The sequence below is a fragment of the Fistularia commersonii genome, chromosome 3 (genome assembly GCF_037954325.1).
Source record: "Fistularia commersonii isolate RoL2024-O1a breed Wild chromosome 3, RoL_Fcom_v1.0, whole genome shotgun sequence".
Taxonomy (NCBI): domain Eukaryota; kingdom Metazoa; phylum Chordata; class Actinopteri; order Syngnathiformes; family Fistulariidae; genus Fistularia; species Fistularia commersonii.
The window spans coordinates 8,923,948-8,936,861 of record NC_141286.1 but is presented as its reverse complement, the minus strand read 5'-3'; the positions used below and the strand labels follow the sequence as shown (position 1 = coordinate 8,936,861).

The 12,914-nt window shown below is 45.2% G+C and overlaps 1 protein-coding gene across 8 annotated transcripts in view; it reads left to right on the top strand.

Annotated features, from left to right (window-relative positions):
• acsl3a (acyl-CoA synthetase long chain family member 3a) overlaps positions 1 to 11,492 on the top strand; it is a 29,119-nt gene extending 17,627 nt beyond the window's left edge. For all 8 annotated transcript variants that reach the window (XM_086143532.1, XM_086143527.1, XM_086143529.1 and 5 more), the window contains 10 exons: positions 1,469 to 1,619; positions 2,787 to 2,910; positions 3,924 to 3,995; positions 6,448 to 6,587; positions 6,674 to 6,846; positions 8,122 to 8,196; positions 8,320 to 8,511; positions 8,591 to 8,705; positions 9,797 to 9,954; positions 10,040 to 11,492. In XM_086143532.1, the coding sequence (XP_085999658.1) occupies positions 1,469 to 1,619; positions 2,787 to 2,910; positions 3,924 to 3,995; positions 6,448 to 6,587; positions 6,674 to 6,846; positions 8,122 to 8,196; positions 8,320 to 8,511; positions 8,591 to 8,705; positions 9,797 to 9,954; positions 10,040 to 10,197 (1,358 nt within the window). In that variant the 3' untranslated portion in view covers positions 10,198 to 11,492. The remainder of the gene's footprint in view (positions 1 to 1,468; positions 1,620 to 2,786; positions 2,911 to 3,923; positions 3,996 to 6,447; positions 6,588 to 6,673; positions 6,847 to 8,121; positions 8,197 to 8,319; positions 8,512 to 8,590; positions 8,706 to 9,796; positions 9,955 to 10,039) is intronic.
• The last annotated feature ends 1,422 nt before the right edge of the window (positions 11,493 to 12,914 follow it).

Sequence of the window (12,914 nt, the reverse complement as noted above, 5' to 3'; positions counted from 1 at the left end):
CTGTGCTCACATGTTTTAATGCGCGCTGGCATTTCTAGCAATGATGGACATCTAGGATCTTCTCCTTCTTCCGGCTTTTCCCTTCAGGGGTCGCCACAGCGAATCAACTTTCTACATCTAACCCTATTGTCTGTATCCTCCTCTCTCCCACCAACTACCTTCATATCTTCTCTCACTACGTCCATAAATCTTCTCTTTGGTCTTCCTCGAGACCTCTTGCCTGGCAGCTCCAATTCCAGCATCCGTCTACCAATATATACATCTATCCCTCTTCTGTACATGAACAAACCATCTCAGTCTGGCTTCTCTGACCTTCTCGCCAAAACAACCAACATGTGCTGCTCCTCTGATCGACTCATTCTTGATCCTATCTATCCTGGTGACTCCCAAAGAGAACCTCAACATCTTCATCTCTGCAACTTGTAGTTCTGCCTCCTGTCTTTTCGTCATTGTAACAGTTTCTCGGCCATACAGCATCGCTGGTCACACCACTGTCTTGTACACCTTTCCTTCCATTCTGACTGATAGTCTTCTATCACATAGTACCCTTGACACTTTTCTCCATCCATTCCAACCTTCTTGAACCCGTCTCTTCACCTCTTTTCCACACTCACCGTTGCTCTGGACTGTTGACCCCAAGTACCTGATATCCTCCAGCTTCTCGATCTCCACTCCCTGTAGCCTCACCGTTCCACCTGAGTTCCTCTCATTTCACACACATATATTCTGTCTTGCTGCGACTAACTTTCATTCCTCTACTTTCCAGAGCATACCTCCAACTCTCTAGATTTTCCTCTACCTGTTTTCTGCGCTCACTACAGATCACAATGTCCTCTGTAAACATTATGGTCCATGGAGATTCCTGTCTAACCTCATCTGTCAGCCTGTCCATTGCAAACTAGAAGGGGCTCAGAGCTGATCCCTGATGGAGTCCTACCTCCACCTTGAGCTTCTCTGTTACCCCTACAGCACACCATATCACTGTCTCACTGCTAGCATACATGTCCTGCACCAGTTCAACATACTGCTCTGCCACTCCAGACTTCCTCATACAATACCAGAGCTCCTCTCTTGGCACTCTGTCTTATGCTTTTTCTAGGTCTAAAAAACACAATGCTTCTCTGTACCTCTCTATTAACATTCTTAACGCAAATACTGAATCTGTAGTACTCTTTGTAGGCATGAAGCCATACTGCTATTCACAAATGCTGACTTCTGCTCTCAGTCTAGTTTCCACTACTCTTTCCCATAACTTCATTGTATGGCTCATCAACATTATCCTTCTATAGTTGCCGCAATTCTGCACATCTCCTTTATTCTTAAACATAGGCACCATCTCACTTCGCCTCCATTCTTCAGGCATCGTCTCACTCTCTAAGATCCTGTTGAATAATCGAATCTTCCTGTAGTTGACATCCATTTGTGTGCTGGTGTCTTTTTGCCCCCTCCCCTCGCCCGGGGGAAATAGTGGCACAGGAGCGGAAGCTGCCCCTGCCCTCCGACATCGCCGTCATCATGTACACCAGTGGGTCCACCGGTGTGCCGAAGGGTGTCATGATATCCCACAGTAACATCATTGCTGGTATCACGGGGATGGCCGAGCGTATACCCAACCTGTGGTAAGCACCGCATGACGTCCTGTACCAGGAAATGTTATACTTGCAGTACTCATGCAAGTAGTCTAAAAGTATTTGTGTATACACTTGGGTAATATTCCCAGTGGGCTTTTCAGTTTCAAGCTCTTGCGGATAAGTTGCTGCCTAGCAACAAAATTAAATTCATGTTTCTATTTGATTTAATTACATGATATTCCAATAAAACCAGCAATGGTATTTATTTTGGCATAAATAGATAAAGTTAAGGCCAGTGCAGTGGCACAAGTTCCCCGGTCTCTGCATGGGCTCGCTGGTTTCCTCCGTCGGTCCAGAACACACAGCAGGTTCATTGCGGACCCTAAATTTTGCAGATGTATAAATGAGAGGGTGAATGGTTGTATGTGAACCCCAATTCTCATCCATTGACAGCTGGGATAGGCTCCAGCAGCCCTGCGATCCTGAGTGCATGATAAGCTAATGTGCAAGATAGCTAATGAATGAATGAAAGAAAGATAAAATACATGTCTCAGTATCAACATGCAAAAGCCATTTGTTAATTTACTTGTGCTACTTCACTTAGCAGGAATAAAAAGTCTAGATTAGCATCAAGCAATCGAACAAATTTGACAATTAGGCAGAGCTAACCAAATGGCGGCTAGTGCTATTGCTTGTCATGACATTTAAAGACCTCAGCAGCGTAAAAGAGAGCTGGTAGTATGTGATCCTGTTTCCTCTGACTCATGGGGTTCCGCACCGTTTTTTTTTTTTGTTTGTACATATAAGGACAGCAGTAAGGTTGCCTCCAGGCCGGGCCTTCTGAACATGTGCGGAGGTATGAGTCAGTGAGATCGTCGCATTCGTACAGTGGTGGACGTTATCGTATTAAAACCAAGAGCGACCCTCCTTCCCCCCTTCCTTTCTCTGGAGACATGAGAATGAGAGGAAATGGTGGCGGGGGGGAGGAAGTCTGAGCCTCCTCCCCGCTAAATGCATCTCATAAATTACAAGCATGTTCATCCCTTGGACTCTGGATAACAGATCGTTCATGTAATTATATAAACTCGGTAAATTACATTTAAATAGAGCCAAAAGAAGTATTTTGCTGAAGATAATTAACTTTCAGTTGAAGATACATATGTGTATGACATGTTGATGAAACTGACTTTACTGATGCTTAACTTGTGTCTACAGCGAGGAGGATACCTATATCGGCTACCTTCCGCTGGCCCACGTCCTGGAGCTGAGCGCAGAGCTGGTATGCATCTCCCACGGCTGCAGGATTGGCTATTCTTCGCCTCAGACTCTGGCTGACCAGGTACACAAACACACGAGGACTCAGAGAACCTGATCTAAACTTTCTTGTTGACCATGACGTTCGAACAGATCGGCATCTGCTGCATTTTTCCGCCTGTTAAAGTGGGTCAAATACCCCTGGACCGTCTGGCGCCCGAGCTGACTGTGAAACGGGAAGTGGTTAGTGCTTTAGCCAGAAGGTTTCGCGGTTCAATTGCAACACGAGGCCTTTCTGTTTTCTGTGTGGAGTTCTCCTCTGGATCCTCCTGATTCCCCTGGTTCCCCCTGCAGTCCAAAAAAACAAGCAATATCGTCAACATCAATTGAAGACTCTTAATCCCCCCCATGTGAATGAGCGGGTGAATAAATTCATTAATGGTCGTATGTGTCTCTGTGATTGATAGTGAATGGATGCATTTCTATATGATGTTTGAATGAGAGAGTGAACGGTTCTGTTTCTATATGTGGCCCTGTGATTGACTGGTGACCGTTCCAGGATGAACCCTGCCTGTCACCCAAACACAGCTGGGATAGGCTCCAGCACGTCTCCAACCCCCAGTGCAGGATAAACTGTATAGATTATGAATGAAGCACAAGGTGTGTTTGTCTGACAACAGTTATCCCTCAGAATGTAGCATCTAATGATGTCGGGAACCGCTGAGCCCGGATGGTCTGAATGCCATGAGAAGGTAGAACATTTGGAGAAGTTGAAAGCAGCATCGGGCTCTTTGACTCCTCAAACATCTGTCATTAAAACATGTCTTCTACTCAGAAGCGATTGTTCTGAAAACAAACATCTAACAACCTTTTGCCTGCACTAGTCCTCAAAGCGTTGGGCGTATTCGCTCTCAGATACAGAATGAAACTGCTGACTCAACAGAGGCGCGAAGACTTTGAGGAAAAAAAAAACCCTTTAACCTCCAGCATGGTTCAGTTAGAGGCTGGAAACAGGAAGTGTCCGAGTACCCCCCCCCCCCACACACACACACACACACACACACACCCACGTGACGCTGTTTATTTTCTTCCACCCAGTCAACGAAGATCAAGAAGGGCAGCAAGGGAGACACCAGCGTCCTGAAGCCCACTCTGATGGCCGCAGTCCCGGTACGTCAACACAACACGTGTAGGAGTGTGTGCTGTTGCTCCAGCTGCAGGGACGTGGACGTGGCGCCTCCTCAGATGATCCTCCATCTGGACTCCAGGGTTGCACATTAGGACAGGCTAGCTTTCGCTACTTTCACAGTTTACGGGTAGAGGATGGTGTACTTTCAATATCAGGGAGCGGCGTTGTTTATTCCAGCGTTAAATAGCCACCGTGTCCAGACTTGGCGCTTTCCCCGCTGCACCATCTCGCCATGAGAGCCCACCGCCACCCAACCCAACCCAACCCCACCCCCATCTCCCAATGGATGCAGTGTAGAGGGCAGAGGGTCCCAGTGTCTGGAATCATTCACAGCTGTGAACAGAACGTGAGAAAGCCCCATGTGGTCATCCTCACGACTCACACACACACGCATTCACGCACACATGCACACACATTTGTTTGCTGTGATATGACAACAGGCTGCTGCATGAATCCTGTGCCGACTTCCTCTCCCACTGTAGCTTCTTTTATTGTTTCTTCTTCTACGGCCTTTCTCATTTCAACTGCGTCCGGAGTTAAATAATTAAGTGGGTGCTTTACGGGGGAAGCTGCATTGCAGGTTATATTTTTTTACGTCCCTGCTCTTAATTCACTTGTTTGTAACCCGTGATGAAGGTTTAATTGACCGATAATTCACGCGAAACACCGCTATTGTTAAAAATTCCGCCTCTCTAAATCATATCGGCCCGAAGCTGCGAGTCGACGGGATATATTTTACATCGACAGACGCTAAAAGGGCGGATAAAAGAAGCCAAGGCACTGTTATTGGCGTAGGATCTGAGCCAGCACAAATACATGGTTTTGTTTTCATTTGGCGGTAGCTCATACGCCGTCCCAGGTTCACCATGTCAAAGAAGAAAACCCTAAATTTAGTCTAATTCAGCAGAACATCATTGAATTTGGGCCGCTGCATTGCCTGAGCGGCACCAGTTGAGCAGTTAGGGGCTCAGTGCTTTGCTCAGCAACACTGGGGACAAGCTAGGAGGAGCTTGGGAATGGAACTGATGATCAACGGGTGATCAAATTAGTTTCACAGGTACATTGGGGGAATTCAGCGGACACTCTGCCACGATTCCACGCCAACTTGTTTTGATTTTAGCTGCTAATAGAGGCTATCCAGACTTGCCTTTGACGTCACACCTCTTTGCGCCGAAGAGTCAAGTGTCTGGAGTCTAGACGGACATGCTTTTCGCACGCTTGTTAAAGTGTAAACATCTATTATTATCCGTAAACCTGGGCGGTCGTGTCCTCTCGTTTCCCAGGGTGAGGTTCCCAGACAACCAAGCTACAGTTTTTGTGCCCGATGCAGTGTTCTTCCAAAAAGTCCCAGACGACACTGCTGTGGTTTCTTTCCGGGGGCTCCCCTGATTTGGTTAATCGGCCATGTATCTGAGCTGTTATGTAACCATGCTGGTTCCGTTCGATGGACTCGCACGACATCTCGTGATTGTTCTGTTTCTCCATCCAAATAATACAGGAAAACATTCCTGATGTGACTCAGATGTTCTTGGCTTAGTCCCCATCAACCACTTGCTCCTCGGTTGTGATGGAGGTTTCTCCTTCCCTGAGTTCCTGTCCTCTTTCCCTCCATCCATAAACCTCCTCTCTGGTCTTCCTCTAGACCTCCTACTTGGTAGTTCCAACCTCAGCATCCTTCAACCCAGATCCTCACCATCCATCCACCATCCTTGTCCAAACTGTCTCAGTCTGATTTTATCTCCAGAGCATCTAACATGCGCTGTCCCTCTGATGGACTCATTCCTGATCCTCTCCATCCTCCTCACTCCCAAATAGAGCCTCAACTTCTTCATCTTTGCCCCCTTCAGCCCCCCCCCCCCCCCGCCTTTTCCTCAATGTCTCCAAACCGAACACCACGGCCGGTCTCTCTTCTGTCTTCTACACCTTTCTTACCTTTCTGTCTGATACTCTTTAATCCGCCCTGACACTTTTTTTCCACCTGTTCTAGTCTGCATCCACATGTATCTCCTCCTCTTGTCCACCCTCTCCATTGCTCTGAACTGTTGATCCTAGATACTAAAAATCCTCCATCTTCTTTCTCTCCACTCCCTGTAGCCTCACCCCTCCTCTTGGGTCCCTCTCATTCACACACATGTATTCTGTATTGCTGAGGCTAACATTCATTCCTCTCCTCACCGGGACATACCCCCATCTCTTGACTTTCCTCCACCTGCTCCCTGCACTTAATATAGATCACAATGTCATCTGCAAACACCGTAGTCCACGGAGATTCCTGCCTAAAACTCTTCAGTCAGCCCTTCCATCAAAATTGATAAACGAGAAAGGGCTCAGTAGATCCCTGATGAACCCCCAAATTCAACTCCAACTCCAAATTCAAAATCCTCTGTCACACTCACTTCTCTGCCATTCTCATTTGGTCCGCTCCACCTTCAGGAGATCATGGATCGCATCTATAAGAACGTGATGACCAAGGTGGAGGAGATGAACTGCGTTCAGCGAACCCTCTTCGTTCTGGCCTATAACTACAAGTTGGAGCAGCTTGCCAAGGGTCACAGCACGCCCCTGTGTGACAGGTAGCCAGGGCTGCTCCAGTCACTTTGATTTAACCTAAGATTAAAATATCAATAAGTTAATCTCTGTTTGTTTTTCATTTGTCCAGGCTGGTCTTCAAAAAAGTCCGCTCTCTCCTCGGCGGCCAAACGAGGGTGCTCTTGTCAGGTGGAGCGCCGCTCTCGGCCGCCACGCAGCGCTTCATGAACGTATGTTTCTGCTGCCCAGTGGGACAAGGGTACGGCCTGACGGAAACCTGTGGCGCTGGAACCATAAGTGAACGTAAGAGGGCACGGTGGTCTCCTGGCATCACACGCGCGGCTCTTCATTCTTTAATACAAAAAAAAAAATAGCAGCTAGTCACAATACTAGCTAGGAACCTTACCAGAACCTCTCAGATGGCCATGTTTACTGTGCGGTCTTTGCATGTGAGGAGGAGGAGCTTGTGCTGTATGCCAATTACGGACAGTGAGCCAGCGGAGGTATTGGAGGACAGGGTTGATATGGTCTCTGGAGTCGGTGGAGATGAGTTTTGTATATATTGTAGTTCTGGGAGGTCAGTAGAGGGACGGCCACAGAGGGAGGTGTGAAGACGGGCGGTGCTCCTGAGGTGGAAGAATGAAGTCTTGGTGATTTGGGATTTGCAGAAGAGGGTGGAGTCCATTATGCTGCTATGGTTGCACTCTGAAAGGGGATAGAGTGACGTTGTGAAGTTCTGGGTGGAGGCTCGGAGAAATTCTGGTCCAGTGATGAGGATTTCTGTTTTTGTCATTGTTGAGTTTCAGGGGCGCTGGTCTTGGTGGAGACCACATGCAGTTTTGTGTCATTGGTGTAACAGTGGAAGGCCATGACAGCGAATGAAGTTTCCAAGGGGCCGAATGTAAGGGATGAAGAGGAGGGGGCCCATAATCAAACCTTGGGGGAGTCTGTTGGTTGAGTTCTTCAAACTCAGCGGGTTGAGGGCAAATCATCGTTTTCTAGGGAGAAGAACTTCTCGATTGTTAAATTATTTCTTTTGAAAAGCCTACATCACATCTGCAAATAGTGCGTGCCTGTAACTTGTCCAGCATGGTGGTGTAGAAGGACAAATGATGAGCCCAGGCAACAAGACAGTACCGTTGTGATGAAGAGGAGGAATGAACACGAGAACTTCGACCCGCCTGTTAGAAAAGCTAAAACGTATTTAAAAGTCTAATTTATTTTAACAAACAACACTTTGTTTTGTTTTGTTGTCAAACCGCGGGCCGCGTATGAATCATCCATAGCCCTTGTGGTCATGTGACCAGGGTGGTTTTGATCGTGCCGCCTCTCGCTGCAAACCAAATCATTCCCAGCTTCTTCTTAATCTTCTTTTTTTTCCCAGGCAGAGCAGCAGGCAGCCCATCACTCTCCGCTGTGCTCATTTGAGCCAGAAAAACACTGTTCTGTCGCATTCCTTTGGGATGCAGCCTCCATGGCGATGGAGCAAGTGGGGTCATGTTGCCGTGGTAATGAATGTTGTGCCTTGGTGCTCGTGTGCTTCCTGATTATGGTGTGTGTGTGTGTTGTCTATTCCAGTGTGGGATTACAGCACTGGGAGAGTGGGAGGACCGCTGGTCTGCTGTGAGATCAAGCTCAAAGACTGGGTGGAGGGTGAGTCAACACACACACACACATTCACAACATCCATCAGATCTATAACCTTCCAAAGAAAAGACCAGACCTTAGTAGAACTCTCCATTGTTTTGACGATGACGTTGTGAACTCCGCTTCCAGGAGGCTACCGCACCACTGATAAGCCGCACCCTCGCGGGGAGATCATGATTGGCGGGCCCAATGTCACCATGGGCTACTACAAGGCTGATGACAAGATCCAGAGGGACTTCTTCGTGGATGAGAACGGCCAGCGCTGGTTCTGCACCGGGGACATCGGCGAGTTTCATGAAGATGGGTGCCTCAAGATTATCGGTGAGTGGACGCCAGTCGGGCGGACGTTCGAAAAGACAAACCGAACCACAGCTATAGTGTTTCTGGCTTTTGGTTGCAGATCGTAAGAAGGACTTGGTGAAGCTGCAGGCGGGGGAATATGTCTCCCTGGGGAAAGTGGAGGCCATGCTGAAGAACTGCCCCCTGGTGGACAACATCTGCGCCTACGCCAACAGGTGTGCTGGGCGGGACAGTCGTAAACACAATAATACTGCGGGAGCAGAGTTTGGGTGGATGAAGGGGCGAAGAAGCTGCAAGGCATTGATGGCTTCTGTCTGGGCTTATGAGGTGTTCTTCAGCACATCATATCCTGTCAGGCAGCCCGCGGTGGCCCAAGAAGCCGCCGCGCCAAAGATTTTATTTTTCTTTTCAGCGACTTGTGCTGCTGTCTTTTATCGCATCAAATCCGAGACCTTTTCCATAAAACCCTTGGCTGCAGTTTAATCTCCCCTTTTTATCTGCGCGGCGGCTGCTTTCCCAGCCGGCAGGCGCGGTTTCAGTACAACACGACGCACTGGCGGCTCGGCTGTTTCCATAGCGAAGACAAAAAAAAAAAAAATGAAACGAAAAACAAGAACCCTGACATTTTTCTTGGAAGCTCGTCCAGACTGAAAACAAACCTAAGGGCCTGTATTCGGCAAAGCACCCTCCCTCTCTCCTGTCCAACCTCCTCCAGCTGTAAACACCAGGCGGTCCGCTGACTGAGAGGGAAAAAAGAAAACACCTGGCTGGGTGCTGCTTAGAGGCCTTCAGAGGTGCACTGTTTCCTCAGCTGAGATGCTTTGATCGCTAAGATAATACACGCCAAAATGAAAACGTGGAAGGAAAGTAGCACATTTAGCATGTTTTAGCTCGTTATCAGATATCATCGCCTTGTGGCTGTCACGCAAAATATAAGAACATTCTTCTCTGGTGTTTTTTATCTTGTTTCCTGAAGAAGTTCCCACAGCCCCTTCAGCACTTTGGGAACTTTTTGCACTTCCTAGAACTTTTTCAGGACCTAGGCCATTTCTCTGTGCATTTGGACAATATTGGAACCGAGGACCTTTGTTCCTAGAACCATTTTAGCTCCTGCCTCGAGGCAGGGTCTTTTTATGGTTCCATAGGAACTCTTAGGTGCTTGGTGGAGGGGTTTCTAGGGTTTGCAGAGGAACGCCAACATTTTGGTGAAAATAATCAGAGTTGGCAATCGTGAACATGAAGTCGGCGCCCTTTCTCTACGCATGCAAACCCCCTTCTTTTACACATGTGTTTGCCCTCTCCACAGTGACGAGACATACGTGATCGGCTTTGTGGTGCCCAACCAGAAGCAGCTTCTGGCTCTGGCCGACGAGTACGCCGTCCGGGGGTCTTGGGAGGAGCTTTGCAACAACGAGGCCATGGAGGAGCTGGTTCTCAAGGTCATCACAGAGGCAGCACTCACAGGTAGATGTCAGACTCGGAGTGTCGGCCTCAAAGAGCCCCGGCCGGGATCGCTCATCCCGTTTCGTTGCTTATTCTTCTTCCGCAGCCCAGCTGGAGCGGTTCGAGATCCCGCGCAAGATACGTCTGAGTCCGGACCCCTGGACGCCGGAGACCGGACTGGTGACTGACGCTTTCAAGCTCAAACGCAAGGAGCTGAAAACGCACTACCAGAAGGACATCGAGAGGATGTACGGCGGGAAATAAGGATGGCCACAATCAGCACCTGACTGTCGACGCCTCAACGACAACCTTTCGTTCTTCTGCCCCGTCAGCTGGAGAAAAAAAAAACACAAAGAAATACTGTCCAGAGACTGGGCTGCCAATCCCCCCTTATTAACCCAAAAAACAAACACCCCTCCTCCTCAGGTGTGACCCCTCTTTGCTCTTTCTCTCCTCCAGATGCGAGTTATGAAACAGACAGCTGATGTCAGCAGCCTGTGGAACTTTTTGTCTGAGTAGCTCAGAATGAGCTCTTTGTATGGGATTGTTGATTTGTGCTAAATGATGATGATGATGATGATGATAATAATAATGATGATAATACACTTGAACATGGCCTTTATCTTCAGTCTTATCTCTACTACACATGTCCAGTTTTCAAATTCCTTATTTATATTTTATTTTATTCCGCAACCAACATTTTTTTTTTCGGGTCATCTTTCCTGCGGGCCGGGAGAGAGTCGCCTTCCATTTCCCGGGTTTGTTTTACGAGGAGCTTGACACCTTGGCCAGCAGGACACCTCTCACATCACGTGAGAAGTCATTTGAGGGCAAAAGAAAGAAGCGCAGGTTGATGAAAAGCCGCAGAGAAGACAGAAAAGGAAGACGGTTCTTTATTTATTTTACTGACTTTTCCCACACTGACATATCCCTGTGTGCTGCCTGCCCCACGATGCATGGCCACCAGGCAGGACAAATAGGAACCGCTGTATGATTAATGTCAGATTTAACTTAAACCAATGCAAAATATTAAGTGAATCAGAAGGTGGTGTGTTATTGGAGAAAAACACTTTAAATAAAGCTTTTTCAAAATTGTGTTTTTGGAGATTGTGTATGACTATGTATTTGGCCCTGTTCTACAGGAACACAAAGTGTGAACAGGAGGCCTTCATGAAGTAAGAGTTTATGTCATGTAGTTCTTGTTTGTACGAATAAACATACATAGGACTGTAAACACTGACAAAGACCTACAGTATACCCATTTAATTGATTTCTAAATCTATATGATCAAACACACAAATGTACATCCAATATACATAAGTATAAATCTATATGCAATAATCTACAAAACTATTTACAAATCAAATCTTCAAATCCATAAATCTATGCCTGTGTATGTATGTATATGTGTATCTATGTATGTATGCTGAATATGTGTATATGTGTATGTATTTACAGTATGTTCATATATATGCATGATACATATATATATTTATATATATATATATATTATTCATATAAAACACACAACATAATGCATATATATTCCCACAAACGTGTCTGCAGATATGTTGTTATGTCCAGATTTTGAACGTATTAATATATGTAAAAGTGTGTATGATTGTAAGTACATCACAAACAAATATATTTTTGTTTGAATTTGTGTGTCGACATGTGCATATATGTATGGATGTATATATATATAAAACATACATACATACATGTATGCATTAATGCGTACATAAATACATCAAAACATTCATACATACACATCCATCCAACCATCCAATACAAACATACATCCATATGTACATATATACATACAAGTACATACATATATGCATCAGATAAACAATCATACATTCATACATAATTACAATCATCCATAAATCCATGCATGAATACATACTTACATGCATACAAATAACATAAATACAAGCATCAAACATCCATACATAAATGCATACATAGATACATACATATATGCATGCGTGAATACAAACATCCATCCGTCCATGCATATATACATACATGAATACATAGTTGCATGAATAAATACATACATTCATGCATACATCCATGACTTCACACATTCATCCATGAATTCATACATGCATGCATCAATACAAACATACATAGATACATAAATACAAACATCCAAACATACATATATACATGCATACATACATACATACATGAATACACAAATACATATGATGATACATACGTATATACAAACATATACATACATCAATGCAAATAAAAAAACATAAGCATCTGAACATACAATCATACATGAATATATACATACAGGTATATACATATATACATAAATCCATCCATCCATACATACATACATACACATATACATACATACATACATACAGAAATAAATATACCAATACATACATATATACATGCAAATATACAATCATCCATAATTTAATGCATGGAGACATACATTTATACATGCATACATACATGCATATATGAATACAAACATCTATCCATCCAGGCATACATATATACATGAAAACATATATGCATGAATAAATATACTGCTCAAAAAAATAAAGGGAACACTTGAACAACACAATGTAACTCCAAGGCAATCACACTTCTGTGAAATCAGTGTTCACTCAGGAAGCAACACAGATTCATTTTGACTTGTTTGAAGGACATTACATCACAGTTGGATCAGCCTGGAGTTTGTTTTTACACTTTCATTTTGAGTGTGAGTCTTATCCAGACCTCCATGGGTTGATACAATTGATTTCCATTGATCATTTTTGTGTGATTTTGTTGTCAGCACATTCAACTGTGTAAAGAGCAAAGTATTTCATAAGAATTTCATTCATTTGGATCTAGGATGTGTTTTTTAAGTGTTCCCTTTATTTTTTGAGCAGTGTACATAAATTCAAACATACATCCTTGACTTCATACATTCATCCAGGATTTCATATATACCTGCCTCAATACAT